The sequence below is a fragment of the Poecile atricapillus genome, chromosome W, assembly GCF_030490865.1.
Source record: "Poecile atricapillus isolate bPoeAtr1 chromosome W, bPoeAtr1.hap1, whole genome shotgun sequence".
NCBI lineage: Eukaryota > Metazoa > Chordata > Aves > Passeriformes > Paridae > Poecile > Poecile atricapillus.
The window spans coordinates 2,298,396-2,316,726 of NC_081288.1; the positions used below are offsets into that span (position 1 = coordinate 2,298,396).

The 18,331-nt window shown below is 46.5% G+C and overlaps 1 protein-coding gene across 1 annotated transcript in view; it reads right to left on the reverse strand.

Moving 5' to 3' along the window:
* Positions 1-18,331, reverse strand: part of LOC131591481 (exocyst complex component 4-like) — a 293,155-nt gene that overhangs the window by 25,049 nt on the left and 249,775 nt on the right. The window contains exons 14-16 of the mRNA XM_058862227.1: positions 16,047-16,225; positions 2,374-2,515; positions 405-583 (exon numbers count right to left, since the gene is read on the reverse strand). Coding sequence (XP_058718210.1) covers positions 405-583; positions 2,374-2,515; positions 16,047-16,225 — 500 coding nt within the window. The remainder of the gene's footprint in view (positions 1-404; positions 584-2,373; positions 2,516-16,046; positions 16,226-18,331) is intronic.

The following is an 18,331-nucleotide window of genomic DNA, read 5'->3' on the forward strand; positions in this document are numbered from 1 at the left end:
CCATGGCAGGGACACCTCCCACTGTCCCAGGCTGCTCCAAGCCCTGTCCAGCCTGGCCTTGGACATTCCAGGGATCCAGGGGCTCCTCTGGGAATTCCAGCCCAGCCAGGAATTCCTTCCCCAGATCCCATCCATCCCTGCCCTCTGGCAGTGGGAGCCATTCCCTGTGTCCTGTCCCTCCAGGCCTTGTCCCCAGTCCCTCTCCAGCTCTCCTGGAGCTCCTTGAATTCCTGGAATGTGCTGGAAGCTCTCCCTGGATCCTTCCCTTCTCCAGGGGAACATTCCCAGCTCTCCCAGCTGGTCAAACCCCACCTCAGTCTGCTTCACCCCCGAAAGGAATCCTGTGGAGCTTTGGGATGAGAATGGAAAACTCTTTATTGAGGAAGGATTGGGAAGCACCAGACCTTCAAAGATGTACTGGAACTTGTGCTGCTGCAGGCTGGCACTCATGGCCTCCTCGATGGCGCTGATGTCCTTGTTGAGCCGCACCACCAGCGGGTCGTAGTCCATGCTCTCCACGTTGGCCACGATGGCGTAATTCCCTTGTTTGGCCAGAGGGATCAGGTAGTGGAAACAGTGAACCCTGTGAGGCACAAGAGAGAAACAAAAAAAAAAAATTTAAAATATTTTAAGATATCTGTGGGATACAAAGTGTTTATTCCCCTTCCTCACGCTGGTAGAAAAATAACTTTATGAGGTGGGTGGTGATGTCTGTGTTAAAGGCATCCTCCTCTTGTCATTGTCCCACCTTCAGGGATGGATCCAACAGATCCTTGGTGACAGATCTGATCACCATCATCCCAATGAATCTTCCCAAAAATTCCCCATCTTCACATACAACATCAGTCCTCCAACAAAAACTCCTTCCATGAAAACCTCATAAAAATTGATAACTGGCAGGACCAGCGAGCCAGGGTCCATGGAATGACTGTTAAAATTCCAAAATTGTGCCTATTCCCAAGCATTTCACACTATTTCACATATTCACACACAGGCACCAGGGGGACTGGGATTGTTCTCTGCTACTGCAGGTGGTTGGAAATGCAGAGTGAGGGATCCAGGGAAGCTCCCACCCCGCTGGGATTTTCCTGATGTCAGCACCTCTCCTCAATCCCTTCCACCCTTTGGACATGGGGACGTGGTTTGGTGAATCCACAGCTCCGAACTCAGCTCCTGTTGGAGGCACTGGAGGAGCTGGGCAATGCTCTGCTCTAAATTACAGCAGAGTTTATCCCTGAATTCCATTTTAGGGATTTTTGCTTAACCCAAGCCTGACGAAAAGCCACAGAGGCCAGAAACCCATCCCATGAGTCCAGGTTACCTCAGGCATCACCTCCTGTTACAGCCCAGCTGGAAAACTGCTCCATTTCCATATTTCCACCACCTTTTCCTCAAACCCTCCCAAGCCCAGCAGGTGATGGATGGCAGGATGAAGGAGTGCTGACAAGAATTAATGTGGATTATTTTTTCAGAGCTCCACACTGACTCCAGCAGAGCACACGGGGACGCGACATGGCTTGGGATGTGTCACCGAAGAACAAACTGATGATCCATCAAATCTCTGACATTCCCCTACTATTTGATGCCTCAGAGCAAAGGGAAGCAATGAAAATACACCTGGCCTAAACAGTTCCCCAGGGAAAAATGTCTTCCCAGCCCTGGGGTGGGCAGCTGGAAGCCCGAAGAAAGGGATTTGCTGCCTTTGATCTTTGCATGTGAAAGGCAGAGACTTCATGGAATTATCCAGCCCTTGAAAAAAATCCAGCTGGTCCCCCCAGTTCCTGTTTGAAAAAGCAGGAGGAGAAGCTCCTATTTGCAATCCCCAAAAACACAACCAAACTGTGGAGACACCTGTTAGACCATGAAAACACCGTTGTGTTGTTTTGGAAGCACAAAGTCCCTGAAAATCACATTTTTCCTGGTCTCTGAACCATAATCATGGAATCACAGAGCAGGTGGGTTGGAGGGACCTGCAAGATCATCCAGTGCCACCCCTGCCATGGGCAGGGACACCTTCCACCATCCCAGGATGCTCCAAGCCCCATCCAACCTGGCCTGGGACACTTCCAGGGATCCAGGGACAGCCCCAGCTTCTCTGGGAAACTCCAGGTAAGACCTCACCACACCCACATTAAGGGATTTCTTCCTAAATTCTCTTTTAGTTAAGATACAAACCTCCCTAAGAAATTCCACTTTCGGTTTCCTGCCTCCATCCCTTGTTTGGCCACCCATGATTTGGTGACCTGGCATTTTTGGACTAACTTTTGATGTTGCCATGGACAAGTTTATTTGTCTCCTCTGGGTGGTCTGGAGGTCATCTTCACCTGCAGCCTCCCAAGATCCCCCTCCACCCCCAAATCCCAGATTTTTTACCTGACTTCCAAGTGCAGCACCAGCAGGCAGCGATCAGCCATCTCCTGGAAGGACCTGGCCAGCTCACTCAGGTTCTGCAGGATCTGCTCGGATGCAGGAAGGTGTTCCAGGCTGGCATGGCTGTCCTGGCCTGGGGACATGGCTGGCAAGAGAAAAGAGCGACATTTGGGACATTCTCCATCCCATCCAGAGCCTCCTGTGTGCTCCCATCCCACCTCTGATTCAGGGGTGGACAAAGGAACAAAAAGTTCTCCTGCAGTGGATTGAACTCCCAAGTGGATCTGAGGGGTTTCATCACCACCAGGTTGATTTTCCTGGGAAGAGATTGCTCTGGGGTGAGAATTCCTGTGGCTGCAGAGTCCAGGAGCGTTTATCTTGCTCTGCTGGGAGGGAGGAGCTGCTTGGGAGCCAAGGCACCCACAGGTAAGAGGGTCCTTTTTGGTCACCTCAGGTGAGTCCCCATCCCTTCTTTTGGTTTTGTTCCTTAACTGCAGCTCCTGGGCAGTAAAAAGCAATTAAACCACAGCAAACACCCAGGAGCTGCTCATGGATCATTTCCTTCCCACTGAGAACTCCTTGAAAAAGCTCCTGGAATTTTATCCCAGCCATGAGTGAAGGTCTAACTCCATAACTTCATCCCTTGTGGCAGTAAAAAGCAAATTAAACCACAGCAAACACCCAGGAGCTGCTCATGGATCATTTCCTTCCCACTGAGAACTCCTTGAAAAAGCTCCTGGAATTTTATCCCAGCCACCAGAGCAGCTCCAGCTCCATAACTTCATCCCTTGTATTTTACCCCAGGGCCTGAGGACCTGCAGGACCCTCCTGCAGAAGCAGCTCCGTGACAGAGGAACCCTCTGTTATCCCACATTCCACTCTAATCTGAGGAAGTGCATCCCAAATATCCGAGTTCAAGGCCTCATGCCAGCAGCACTTTGGAGCTGAGATCCTGTCTGGGGTGATCAGCAGAGGTTGAAATCAGGCTGCCCTGAAACACTTGAATTAAATAACGCCATTTCCAAGAGATCTCCTGGATCTCCAAGCCCCATTCCCAAAATCCCTGTGTTCTGTGGCTTCAAGTAGAGATTCCTGTGCCATATAAAAAATTTCTACCCTTGCTGCCTCTTTCAAAACACTTCTGTAACAGGGAAGGTAAAGTTTGGGATCAAATTTCCTGTTTAACATTCATTGATGTTTTGTATTTGCTTCTTTATACAGCAACATTATTTTTTCCCTCGTGGAGTTCTCCATCTCTTTGTTGAATCATGGAAAGATTTTCTCCAGGCTGAGAAAGCTTTCCCAGCTCTCTCAGCTGCTCCAGACCCTTCCCAGATCCAACCCAACCCTGCACAGGAAGGATCTGTGCATTCCCAAGGAGCTGCTGACAATCAGCTTCCATTTTTGAGTGATGCTGATTTAAGGAAACGTGACTTTTGTACTCCCTGCTTTGGGAGTGGAACTTTGGATTAAACACTAAAAATAATCAGCCTAAAATGAAACACATGTACTTGTGTATGTAATACATGATCCAGTCTGAGAAGATTAAAAAATCATAGTGAGGAGATAAAAACCCCCAATTTTTATTTTTTTTTTGTGCAAAACAAAGCAGAGTTGAACAGACAAGAGGGAACTGTACAATTATGTGTGGAAATCATGGAAGTAGATGGCCTTTGATGCCCAGGGAAGCTGTGGCTGCCCCTGGATCCCTGGAAGTGTCCAAGGCCAGGCTGGACAGGGTTTGGAGCACCCTGGGACAGTGGGAGTGTCCCTGCCCATGGCAGGGGTTGGAATGAGGTGATCCCTGAGGTCCCTTCCAGCCAACCCATTCCATGAATTAACTCCATGGATTAACCTCTCTCAGCATCTCCTGAGATCACAGCAAAATTCATGAAGTCATTTTTTTGAATCAAGGAACACTGAGAAATTCCCAGCCTGGCAAATACTGCTGGAAATAATGAACTGGCCTGGAGTGTGTAAGAGGAACAAAAAGGGAAATGAGGGTGACAATCCAGCCTGGGAATGACGAGGATTCACCCCCCTGAGACTCCTGCCAGCCCCTCTCTGCTCACTGAGCTCTGTCCCACAAAGAAAATTAAATTTCCAGTGAGGGGTGAGGGTCTTATTTACACAACCTCTAATTCCAGATTATCCCAGGACTCTCAGGAGGTGCTTGGGGAGAGCTGTTTGTCCTCCAAGTGACACCGGAGGGTGGCAGGACTTCAGCTCAGGGTCAGCTCTAGGGACAATTATCTGGTGACAGGACAAAGCAGAAAACCCCACCTTTACCATGCAGAAAAAAAACTTTTTTCTTTTTTTTTTTTCCATTTTTTTAGCCCCAAATCCTCCATTTGGAGAAGTTTTTTATCCTCCTGGAGATGCACTTGGTGCAGGAATCATCTCTCTTTAGCAGAGCCAGCTCTCTCCGGAGATGCCACCCTGGAAGTGCTGGAGATGGATGGAGCCATCACCCGAAAAGCAGGAGTCAGCTCCTTCCTGCTGCAGGGAGATGCACACACCATTTTTCTCCTCTCCACAATTCATTTGCAGCACTTTAAGTGAAGCTGTAATTATATTTGTCAGTGGGGATAAGGGGAGGAGGGAGATGGGCACAATCTGCTCCCTGTTTAAAGCACTGAAATCCTTCTGGGTGTTCAGAGCCCCCCCTGGCAGGGAGGAGGCTCAGGTGAGATTTTTTTTTGGGGGGGTGAATCTGAATTTCTCCTGTGTGTTTTTGCTTTTAAAGGAAGCCTTTCAGAGCCCATCAATTTTCCTTTCTTCTCTGGACATCCAGAAGAGAAAATCCCATTCCTTTAAGTCTCACTCCAGATAGTTTTACTCCATCATTCTTGGCAGCATGAAGCCAACAAATGAGCTGGAGCAGCAAAAAATAATCAGAGCCTAAATTATTAAAGGGCTTTGAGTAAAAAATGCCATTTGGAGCTGGCTGTGGAGTTGGGCAGTTCTTTGGGCAAAGGCTGAGCCTTCCTGTGGCTGTGGACCCACCACACTCTGAAAAAGGGAGGGATCTCAGACTGCTAAAATGCTGGGAAAAGGGAAAAAAAATAATCTGGAATGCTGGAAAAACAGATCAGCCATCCAATTCTTCTTCCCCTTCTCCTTCCTAACCCATCTCCACCCAGCTGAACATGAGCCCACCTGGCCACCAAAACACCCTGGCCAATGTCCTGCTCCACTGGCCTTTATCATCCTGGATAATTAATTCACAGATTCATTCACCCGAGGTGAATTTTCCATGCTGCTGGATAAAAGTCCCAGCTTTGTTTGGGATTTCTCCTCCCTGGCTGAAATCACAGCCCAGTCCTCTCCTTCTGAGGAAAAGAAACGTTTCATTCTGGCAAAGCTGAGAGAAATAAACTCAGCACAGGCTTTGTCACCCAGGATTTCAGTGGCTCTGCGGTGCCTCCTGACAGAATCGATGGATGCAGATTGCCAGGCCTCTGGAATATTCAACAAAACCCCTGGAGCTGCTCAGGTGTGAGCAGAGTGACCACTGACACATCCGAGTGCTTGAACAGCAAAAGGAGCAAAATCGATCCAAGGAGACAAACTCTGCACCCTGAGCCTGAGGAAGGAACCCCCAAAACGCTGAGGATTTGCACAGCATTCCCTAATTTGCTTTATGGGGGAAAGGAAAGGCTCACAGAGACATTTTACAGCTCTGCTGGGGGAAAAAATCCCTCTTCTTTAGGAGAGAGATGCAGCAAGAAACTCCTGATGGATTTAAGGACCAGTTCGCAGCTCCTCAAATTTGAATTTCTTCCTCCCTTCCTCTCCAGAAGAGGTAACTCAAAAAAAAAAAAATAGGAAAAAGGGAATTTGTCATGGGGTAGCTGCTGGATTAAGCCTTTAGAGAGTCAGGGTTAATTCTTCTCTCTGCTGGAGACTTTCCTGGGGATCTCAGGCACCACTTTCTGTGCTTGAGTTCCCAGCAGGTAAAACCTGGATAATGTGTTTTTATCCATCACTGCCATTCCAGCTGACTCAGTTCTCCCTCTCTCCCGTTCCCACAGCTTTTAGCACCACGAGGAGATGATGCCACAAGGACACAAAATCGCTGCTGAAATACCTTCATAAAGGAGAATATCTGGTATTTAAAGGAAAAAAGTTTTGGGTGAAGCTGGGCAGAATTAGAGATGTGATGGTTTTTTAAAGGAGTAGGGTGTGAACACCAGATCCAACATCGAGGACTTATTTCAGCAGGATTCCTGCTGGGAAAAATCTGACTTCTACACGCAAAAAAGCATGAAAAAATTAGTACTTTTTTAATATTTCATAATTTAAAAGCCACCTCTGTGGTTTTTTTATGGTCAGTCCCTCTGGGACCCAGCAAGGGAAAGGTGCTGCTGGTGAGGAAATCTTTGTGAGGGGACAGGAATGTCACCAAGGTCACCATGCCCCACCAAAAGGTGACTCCAAGGTACAGATCAGTCACTGCCTTCTCCTAAATTTGGGAGTTCCAGCTTTCTAGGAAAGGACTGGAATGAGCCATGAAAGCTGGAGCTGGATTTTGATGCTCCCACAGTTCACAGGATTCATTTCAGAGCGATGGGAATTCAGGAAGCAAAGCTGGATTTTGGGGTTGACACCTTCCCTCTGCTTCTCTGAGGTGTGAATATTTGGGCCTCTTAGATATGAACAAATACTTCAAATATTCACCCAGATATTGCTGCTTTTTACCAAAATTCTTCTCTTTTGTAGGGTTTAAATCCAGGGAAATAAAACACTCAGAGGAATGATTTCCCCCAAGGCTTCCAAGATCATGGAATGGATTTTGGAAATGGAACCAAGAATGATGGAAGGGAACTTTAAAGGCCATCAGTCCAACCTTCAGCATATCTGGCACCTCACACCTGGATTTGGGATCTCAGCTGTCTAAATTGTCTGAATTCCCAGCATTTTACTGGGAATTCAGCTTTTACTGGGATCAACAGCAAGGGCACTCACTGGTGCCAACAGGACAAAGTTACTCTTGTAGGACAAACAGAATTGAAGAGGAAACGAGCTCAGGGAGAGCTGCTCATTAATAAATCTCCAAGCAAATTCCCACTAATGAGTCCTGTTTTCTCAGAGAAAAATCAGGGCTGTGGTGGAGGAATCTTAAAGAAGGGATTTCTCCTTGTAAATCTCGAGGTTCTGACAGGGAAGAACTGCAAGGAAAAATAAAAAAAAAATAAGTAAGAGAGAAAGAAAAGCAAAAAGACAAAAGAGAAGGGCTGGCACTGAGAATTTCATCCCGAGGCCTCTGTGTCCTTAAAATCCAAGTGTGGGAGAAGGGACAAAGCTGGGAAAAAAGCATCCTGACCTTTTAGAGGTGGGAAGGAAGAGCTGCAGCCCCCATCAGCTGGGTAAACACTAATGATGAGCAGAGCCCAGACTGTCACCGGTGATAAAGAGAAGCCTAAACACTCTATTAGTTTTTCATTTGGGGAATTAATGTTTTTTACGGCGTGTGTACACTCGGCCCTTAATGAATTGTCTCGTTAGCGCTGCCTGCGGAGCTCCTCCGCTGCCGGGCATAAATTTCCCCAGGAAATTAGCGCTTTAAAAAAGGCAATAATTCCTCCAAAAAAATGTGGTTTGTTTTCTGTTTTTCTGCAAAGATGCAGCTTTGGGAAAAATAATAATAATAAAAAAGGATTATTTGGAGGGGGGGAGAGGAATCTGTTAAATAAAATAGAGGGGCAACATAAATGTGTGAGGAGGTTTGAGCTCCATCCTACAACTCCTGGAAGGTTTGGTTGATCCACATTTTTCTTTAAACACTGGAAAAGGCTTGAAAATCACCCAAAAACAATTGGTTTATAAAAAAATCCTCCAAAGATCAAGTGGTTTCCACTAACAAACTGGGTTTTTTTTCACTGAAGGAAACAAAATTGTGAAGGGAGAATTAAGAGCAGGATCCTAACACAGAATTAGGAAGAGTTGATTGCACTATGGAAGGATTCCCTAAAAAGTTCAGGATTTGCTGTTCCAGAGCTCCTCAGCTGGGAAAAGTCCTCTGTGTTAATTTTTTTCTGTTTTCAGTCATTTATGATGTAACTTTCCCAGAACTTGCCCTTCTCAGAATTATTATTTCCTGGGCTGAATTCTATTATCTCAGAAGTGACTTGATTTTTAAAAGTCCTTTCAGCTTCTTCTGAGTTCTGGGAAGGATTTTTATTTTTTATTTTTTTTTCCTGTTTGGTGGTTCCCAATGTGCTTCAACAAATTTTCCTTTAAAACAGGGAAGATCACAGATGAATGGAGACACTTCCATCAATCTACAGCAAACCAAAAACTGACCCCAACTTCTCCTCAGAGTCCTCCAGAAACCTGAGCTGGACCTTCCCAAAAAAACACCCTCAAAACCTCCCTGCAGGATTTCTCTGGGTCTGAGAGGGATGGATTTGCAAAAGAACCTTAAATCTCTCAGTCTGTTGGGTTTAGTGGAAGAGAAAGGAATAAAATTCCTGAAGTCAGTCACGGTCCTGATGCCCAGCAGTAAAAGTATAATGAAAATAAATACATTCAGTATTTATATATGAAATACATTCAGTAAAAAATAAAAATAAATACAGTGAAACAGATCCTGAGCAATCATTTTTTCTGACAATTATAGATAAAAGTGGGGTTTTTTGAGGGCTGTTTGTTTAACAGATTGGTTCGCAAAGCAAGAGGAGCAGCCCACAGGTCTGGAAGGCAAAGAATGAAAGAATTTTGCCCAAGGGAATCCAGAGGAAGGTGGGAATGGGAACATCCATGGGAATGATGAAGAGTTTTCAAATCCGGGGTGAAGAACGGGATAGAAAAAGGGACAAGCACCAGGATGATCAGACTCAGCCCGATTTCTCCACAATTCCTGGTTATTTAAGAGCCATTCCCCCAAATCCCAGAGGAATTTAAGTGCTGGTGAGATCAGAGTGACCCAAGGGTGTCCTCAAACCCTGGCTGGGATTTTGAGTCCCCACCCCATAATTTTGACAATTCTTTTTCCCCTTTCAGAGCAGGGCAAAGTGTCACCTCTGTCACTCCGAGGAGGAGCAGGGAGGACTTTCTGCTCTCCATCTCTGCCATCAGGGAATGATTTTCTCCAGGAAGAGATAAAAGGACTTTAATGGGATGAACCAACTGGACTGGCCAGCAGGCTCCTTGGAGCCATTCCCATAAAACCCCGATTTCCTGGCATTACTCACGCGGGATCCTGGCTGTAAAACAGTTTGAAAGCTTTGCTAATTAGGTCACTTATTTACATGACAATCCCCTGCGTTTAGGGCTGGTGGGTGGGAGGAAGGAAAGACGGAATGAGAGTAATTAGCGTGATGATGATGGTGAGTTAAGTGCTGACCCCAGGGCACCCGATCGATCCCGGCACAGATTCCGGTGTTGTCTCCCACAACAAACCATAAATGAGCAGCCAGGGTAGGGAAACAAAGTCTCCTTTCCTCATCCCATTAAATACTTGATGGAAAGCGCTGAGGCTGGGGAATGCTGCAATCCATGGGAAAAGCTTCACTGCAGACATTCCAGAAGTTAAAAAAAAGCTCTCAAGGCACCAGGAAATCACTTTGATGGAAAACCAGGAGTTTTTAGGTGACTGGTGACTGTGTGGTTTCAATCCCTGAGCTCCAGCAAAGTGGAGCCATTTTTAAGGGATGAAATTTTCGTGCCAAAATTCTAAAATAAACCAAAATAATCCTCATGCTCAGTTGAATCAAACCAGGCATTTTTTCTCTGTGAAGTTCCCTGATGGTCTTGAAGGTGTTTTAACACTTTTCTATCCGAGTTTCTCCATGGTTTTAGTCCTCCAGAAGTCAACTCAGCCTAGAGGGACGCAGCTGGACTCTTGTTCTCTGCCTGAATTGCTCTGCTCAGCTCTTGCCTTTAGAATCCTGGAATGGTTTGGGTTGGAAGGGACCTTCCAATCCCATGGGACACCTCCCACTGTCCCAGGTTACTCCAAGCCCCAGTGTCCAACCTGGCCTTGGACATTCCAGGGATCCAGGGGCTGCTCTGGGAATTCCAGCCCAGCCAGGAATTCCTTCCCCAGATCCCATCCATCCCTGCCCTCTGGCAGTGGGAGCCATTCCCTGTGTCCTGTCCCTCCAGGCCTTGTCCCCAGTCCCTCTCCAGCTCTCCTGGAGCCCCTCCAGGCCCTGGAATGTTCTGGAAGCTCTCCCAGGTGTTTGCAGCAGCTTTGCAAAGTCCGAGTCCATTTGTAGTTCTACCAAAGCTATAAATGGTGATTAATTAGCATTAATTAATAATTATAATAATTATTATTAATAAAATAATTGATACTAAAATAATAACGCTAAAACAATAATAATAAATAATAAAAATAAAATAATAATTAATAACTTGATCACCCCCAGTTTGGTTTGGACTTGGCAGATCCCGTTTCACTCTGGGTGAGGCTTGTGGAGCTCCCTGTCCTTGCTCAAGGGTATTCCCACCTGGGAAAGCCAGGAGAACCAGGCAGGGACCTCGTTCCTCCATTGAACACCACCCCAAGCTCGCTGTGTGGTTTGGAGCAGCCTGTGGAGAACATTGGGAATCTCTGAGCATCCCAGAGCAGGAACAGGCTGAGCTCTGGGATGGACAGAAACATCTGTGGACATGAGGCCAAGCAGATAAAATGCCCAGGAAGAGCTTTTCCTTCTTTTCCTCTGCTCCTCCTCAGAACCAACAAGATCTGAGTGACTTTGTCCAGCACCAGCAGCTCCCAGGCCGGGTTAATTCCTGCACCCAGGAATTAAAGCATCCACAGGGGCACAGCAGGTTGGGATGGCCACAAAAAGGAGGTGGGGCAGCTGGCCAGGATTTGTGCTCTTCCAGAAGAGCCCCAACCACTCAGGCAGTGAGAAAGAGGAAATATTGGAAAATAAGGCTATTTATGAAGCTTAAATAAAAAGCTGTCATTTAGATTAAGTCATACTGAAGCAGCAGATATTCACCAAATAAAGCACTCAAGATTTACCTTATTAATTTAATGGCAGATGGTTTGCATTTGGTGGAAATGTGCAGCTTTTTCTGGTTTAGACAGAAATTTACTTTTGTTGGCAATAACAAAGCCACAGCATTCACCAAGTCCTTCGCCTGCCCCACGGCAGGCCCGTGTTGGTCATCTTTAATCTGGCTTTTAAATAAGGTTCTCTATTAATATATCTTTAAAAAAAAAAATCTATTCCCCGTGAGCAATCAATACAGCAAGATGTGCTACAAGTTCAGTGACAGGGGAAAAAAAAATAAGTAATCAGCTGCAGCTTGAGAGAAATAGAGCCCCATTTAAGAGCTGAATTCAGTCCATTAGTGGGTTAAACACAAAGCCCTGCCTGAGCTCAGCACTGCTGGGTGGCCTGGCTGAGAAATGAGAGGCAGCAATTTCCCCTCCACGCCAGGCCTGATTTCCATTTGTGCTGAAACCCCTCTGCATCACTCTGGAGGGGCCTTAAAGTGACTTTAAATGACAGCTCCCTGTGGCAGAAAGGGTCCCAGTGTCCATTTTAAAGTCATCATTCCAGGAATGGGGCAGGATGCTCCCTCTCCACCATCAAAGGCCATTCCAGGCTCAGGGAAGCAAAGGAGAGGCTGATGATCCTCTCGGGGCAAAGTGGCCCAGGATGGTCTTGATGCTCTAATGGCCCTCAGTGAGCTTGGAAAAGCATTTTGAGATCCATGGCTGGAAAATGAGATGCAAATGCTCAGTGTTATCGTTAATAAAGCCAGGTGGTGGCAGAGAAACTCAGGATTTTAGGAAAAAGCTGTAGCAAACCTCAATTTTTCCTCCCCTGCTTTTGAATGAAGTTGTAGCTCACCCAAACTGGGACTGTGGGGAAGCACTGCAGAGCAAAAAGTGAAAACATCTTCCAAGCCCCCTCAGAATTTGGGGTGAACGGGAGAAAATATCAGCTGAGGACATGAGATAAAGCAGTGAAGAGGCCAAATGGCCTCAGGATCTGCTCCTGAAGAGATTTTCTCTTTGTGAGGAGGTCCTTCCTCAGGCTGGTGGCTGTTTTTCCAGTTAGAAATGGAAATGCATTCAAATGCTGCTCTTCATCAGGGATGACCCAGACAAGGCCCACACACAGAAGGTGAACATGAAACATGGAGAAAATAAAGATTTGTCCGCACAAAGGGGCTGAAGGAAGAGCAGCTGCTGAGCTGTGGCAGCCATGGACACATGGTACAAATGCAAAAAGTTTAATTCCAAGAAACCTTCTGGAAGAGAAAGACAATTCTGGTTTATCTGAGATGGAAGAGAGATCAGAGCCTAAAGGGGCTCCAGGAGAGCTGGAGAGGGACTGGGGACAAGGCCTGGAGGGACAGGACACAGGGAATGGCTTCCACTGCCAGAGGACAGGGATGGATGGAATCTGGGGAAGGAATTCCTGGCTGGGATGGAATTCCCAGAGCAGCCCCTGGATCCCTGGAATGTCCAAGGCCAGGCTGGACAGGGCTTGGAGCATCCTGGGACAGTGGGAGGTGTCCCTGCATGGCAGGGGTGGCACTGGATGGGCTTTGAGGTCACTTCCCACCCAAACCATTTAATTCCATGACAAAGCAATTCCAAACTCCGAGTTTAAACCTTTCAGTCATTCCCTGGTGGTCACAACAATCCAAAGCCACAAGGTGCCAAGAGCAGCTGAATTTAAAAGGCAGCTCCAACTCCAGAAGCCAACAGCTCATCTTCATCCTCCTCCCTACACACAGCAAGCAATGGTCTTAAAAATGTTAAAAATCATCAAAAAGGTTGTCCCAACTCATTCATGGCTCATAATTATTCCTTCTCTAAAATATTCAGGGAACCTCAGAAGCTCCACAAAGGGAAAGGATGAGGTTGTGTTCTGTCTGCAGCTGACAAAGCACAGAAGATGAGGAGGGGAAACCCGACTTCCATTTTCCTATGAAACCCCTTTAAAATTGACTCGACTTCCTCAGCGAATTCACCTTCAGCCAGCAACTTTAATCCTTAAACGGTTATTGTTAAAAAGGAGTTTTTATTCCCTCAAAAGACAAGAGCAGAAGGAAATGACTTTGTCATATCTGACTGGTTCGGGAAACACAAAATCCAATTCTGAAGGGGAGCAGATAAGGGCAGAGCCATGGAAGAGCCATCAGCTCAGCAAACACCAAATAATGAACAGTGCAGAGGTTGCCCAGCGTGATAAAACTCTCCATTAGCACGGCTGGGTTTAAATTAGGGATAATTGTGGCACGTCCGCAGCCAAAGATTATTGAATTTTTATCTCTGGGAAGGGGACTTTGACAGCCTCACCCCAAAACCACCAGCAGGGTCAGGGCCTCTTTTTAAGATTTCCCAAAATCAGACTTGCCCAGCTCCATCTTGTGCTTTCTGGGTGTTCAGAGCTGTGCCTATAAATTCCCTGTTTGTATCCAAGGAAAAACCCCTGCCTTCTCCCAGGGCCACCACCTCCACTCATGGGCTTCTTGGCATTAGGGAATTTCTGGAGTTACACCAAAAATTCAGGTCCTGATCACTCACTGAACACTTGGGTGATGCCCTGAGTGGGACCAGGATTGAATCTCAAGTTGTTGGGGCAGAAAAGAGAAACAATCAAAGGATGAAAAGTTCATTTATAAACACGAGGTCAGGACAGCCTCTGTCACTTCCTACTGCTGCCCCTTCTTCCCCTTGCTCCAGACACTCCTGGCATTTGTGTACAGACATTTTAGGATGAAGTTATTACAAAGGAAGATGAATTTTTATTGTCAGGAGGATGCTGCCAAGTGAAATATTACATTTTGTGCTTTTATGTTTATTCACCACTGCGTGGAACGTCCTCTCCGAGGCCTGAAAGTCGCGCTCGTGCCCTTTAATATCTGGAAAATATTGATTTATTAAAAAACCTGAGTTTCAACCAGACCTGAAATTATAAATGATGTTTTATTTTAACAGCTCTGACTGTTAGAACATAAATCCTCCAACTCTCCTAGTAACTAAATAAATATTTGGCTACTGAACTTTGATAGCATTTCCCACTGGGTTTTGTTTAATTTTGTTATTTGTTTAGACTCCTCTAAAGTGAGAACAGAGCAAGCGTTGTCACCCAGGTATTGAGAAGTCAAGGTCTGGGTTACAGGAAAATTAAAGCTACCTGGAGTAATTAGGGTTTTAATTGTTAACTGATTGTATAACCTTAATTATCCTTCTGGATCCAAAGGATCTGATCATGGAAAGCTGAGTGAGGAGTTTAAAGTCCTGCTCTACAGCAGAATTAGAAGCCATAGGATGGATTTCAGTCACCCAGAGAGGTTCTGCTGCCAAGGGACAATGATTTAATGGACATAAAACACTGTGACTTTATTCAGCACCAGCAAATTTCCCTCATGAATTCCCCCCAAAAAAAAAAGTCTGAGCTGATTTTCAATTCCCAACTCCCAGGAGAGCTCAGCTGCCCACAGTCCTGGGCATCTCCAGGATTCTGCTCCCAATTTCCAAACCAAACTGCAGAAATTCCCTCTATCCTCACCACATTCCCCTGAGTCCCGGGATCCCCTCGAGCTCTGTGGAATTTTTATTCCGTGCTTTTGTTTTTCCAGCTCCTCAGATGTTTCCTTGCACACCCTGAGACAGCAGGGGATGTTCAGTATTTGTAAAACACACAAGGTTTAATTCCAGGGATCCTGGGCAGGAGGAAGAGCTCAAACCAAGACAAAGGCCACCTCACCAGGGTGACAGACATTTGAGGATGAAGTTATTACAAAGGAAGGTGAACTTCTATTGTCAGGAGGATGCTGCCAAGTGAAATATTATATTTTGTGCTTTTATGTTTATCCACCACTGCGTGGAACGTCCTCTCCGAGGCCTGAAAGTTGCGCTCGTGCCCTTTAATATTTGGAAAATATTGAATTTTGGGAATCTTGGCAGGTGAGACCCAACCTCTGGTCCTGGGCTGAGATGGTGACAGAGCTGTGGGTGACTCCTCATGAATTAATGGCAGTGGAGAGGTTTCTCTGGGAAGCAGCAGAGCTGAGGTCAGCCCATGCCAAGCTTTTTGTGGATGGGCCTCTGAGCAGGCCCCACCGACTGCAGTGAGGAGAGAAACCACACTAATCACATCCCCAGCCCTTTCCAGCCAGCCAGAAATCTCTGTTCCTGAGGGGAGGAATGAGAGCTGAATCCCAGGAGAATGAAATGGGTGATGCCCATTTCAGGCAGGAGCAGCGCTGGGCTCTCCTGGCACCTCACTTCACCCAGGGTGACATCAGGGACACACCCAGGGGGATCTTCCTCATTAAATCCCCTCCAATTGCTCCTGGAATTTCTAACCACATCTCCTTTTAAATATTCCAGTCGCCCTTGGGATTTCTAACACAGGTCTCTTTTTAAATATTCAGCGGCCTGGTGATGCTTCGATGCTCTGGAGCGGGTGAAACCTGCCTGGCACTGCTTCCTACTCCTGGGAATGCCATCAGCAGGCACTGCTGGGAAGCTCCAGGGCTGAAAGACTTTTCCAGGTTGGAAGTGATATTCCTGGGGCCCTCCCATGGTGCCCCCATGAGGAACAAAGAGACGAAGCCGCTTCGCTCTCTGCTTCCCTCTGACATAAACCTGCTTGGGAAGCGGGAACAAAAGGTGCTCATTCCTGCTAAAATCCAGTATTTCTGCTGTTCCCATCCCCAGGCAGAGGTTTCCCATGGAAATTACTCACTCTGGGATGCTGAGAGGCTGGAGAAAGCTGCCTTGGTGCGTCCTGCCAGCCACTCCAGGCTCTCGTGCAGGTTGGCCAAGGCCTTGAGGTCGCTGACGTCCCGCAGGATCTCCTGCTGCGGGATCAGTTTGTCTCCCAAATTCCCAATCAGAACTTCGGATTCTTTGCCAAAAGCAGCCCTGGAATGGAAAGCAAAGCCCCCTCAGGAACGTGGGATCAGGGACAGCAGGAGGAGGCCTCAGTTACACCTCAGGGAAGCTCAACCCGGCCCTTGCGGGACCATCCCGGGGATGTTTTCTGAGGGAATTCCAGAGAAAAACCCAGGGAGGTCTTTCCCATCCTTCTCCTTGCAATTGCAATCCTGGAATCCCACCTCACTCCTCAGAGTTCCAAACTCCCACTCCTCCTCACCCCTCAGGGAATTCACACCTTGAAGGTGCTTCCCGTGTTTCCCTGGGATTTCCATAAATAATGCTTTTCCATCTTTCCCTGGAAATCAGCTCTTGCAATCCCCGACTGACTTATTTTTCCCCACATCCATTTAAACAAGTTCCTGGTGAAACCCCAATGGCTGATCATGACAGATAAATGATTTGAATATCATTAATTATTTGAATGCCAAGGAGATCCCACCTGGTGAAAAATAATGACCAAGAGAAATGTGTTTAACCCAAAAAAGCTGGAAAAAATATTTTCCATCCAGATTTAGCTTTCCCAATCCTTGTCTCCATGAAGAAGAATGTTTGGTTGCTTCCCAGGAGTATTCCCATGTCAAATATTCTCATTTTGCAGGTAAAAGAGGAGACTCCACATGACTTTTTGGGCATCAGTAGAATGGAAAAAAATCAGGACACAGCTCCTACATCCAATTCCAAGAGCTCCCAGCTGAACCCGGATGGATTCACTGCCAGGCTCAAAGTGAGGCACATTTCCCCTGCTCCTCAGCACAATTTTTCCATCATTAACTGCTCTTTTGTTGGGAATTTGAATTCCACTTCCATCCAACTCTGCAAATCTCCACGTCCTGCCATCAGCTCTTTTCTGAGCTCACCATGAGGAAGCACTGCTGAGCAGAAGAGCTCCAAGGAGAGCAACAAAATCACCCCAATATTGGCACTTTCTGGTCAGTCTGAGCGGTTTTCTTGCCAGATTTTATCCCCAGATTTGTGGGAATTCACTGGCACTTGAGAAAAAAAAAACAAAGCAAAAAAATCCCCCAATCCTGAAATGGTTTTAAATTGTTCAGCTGGATTAATTAAAGGCAAAAAACCCAAAAATAGCCTCCCTTAAAAAGAACTTTTTGAGATTATCAGTGCCATTTGTAGGATTAATGAAACTGGAGATTCTTCATGTATTAGGGGTCAGAATTTATGTAATCCTCAAAAATAACCCCCAAACTGAGCCCAAATCCTCCAAAACTCCTTTGCCTTCCTGAGACAAGCCAAAACAGAAGGAAACTTCTGGGATATGGAAGGAAGACCCAGGTACTGATTCAGTTTTACACCCCTGAGGTGAAACTTGTGATAATAACAGGATTTACTGATTTGTGCTTGGGATGAGGCAGATTTTCCTGTGGGAAAATGTCTAAAAACCCCTTGAATATAAAGGAGCAGACTGAGCAAATGGAAATGATTCACACCTATGGAAAACTCCACAGATTCATAGTCCCATGATGGGGGAAAAAAGTGTTCCCAAAGGGGAAAAAGGGCTCCAGTTTGCTGCCAGTTGTACAAACCTGTCCTTTCACCTTTTAGAAGTATTGTGGATATAATAAATGGAGCCTGAGGGATTGAAGAAGGAGATCTTTTATACCTGAGAGAGAAAGAAACAAGGGAAGAGAGCCAGAAAAGCTGAGAATGGGAGAGCTCAGAGGGAAGGGAAAAGCCTCCCATGAAGGCCCCAGGAAAGGACCTGTGGTGGGAAAAACATGGAGACAGCAGAAGAGAATAAAAATAATGGAAACCTTCAAGCCCAACAGTGCAAAATAAAAAAAAAAAAAAGCTGGCAGATGTCTGGAACAGCAGCTGGAACAAACTGAGATTCAGCTTTTGAGGAAAACCTTGGCTGCCCAGAGAGGGGGAAAAAGGGAACATCAACCCCATTCCAAGGCAGGGAAAGATGGCAGAGAAGCTGTGGCTGCCTCTGGATCCCTGGAAATGTCCAAGGCCAGGCTGGATGAGGCTTGGAGCAACCTGGGATGGTGGAAGGTGTCCCTGCCCATGGCAGGGGGTGGATCTGGATGGGCTTTGAGGTCCCTTCCAACCCAAACCATTCTGGAATTCTGG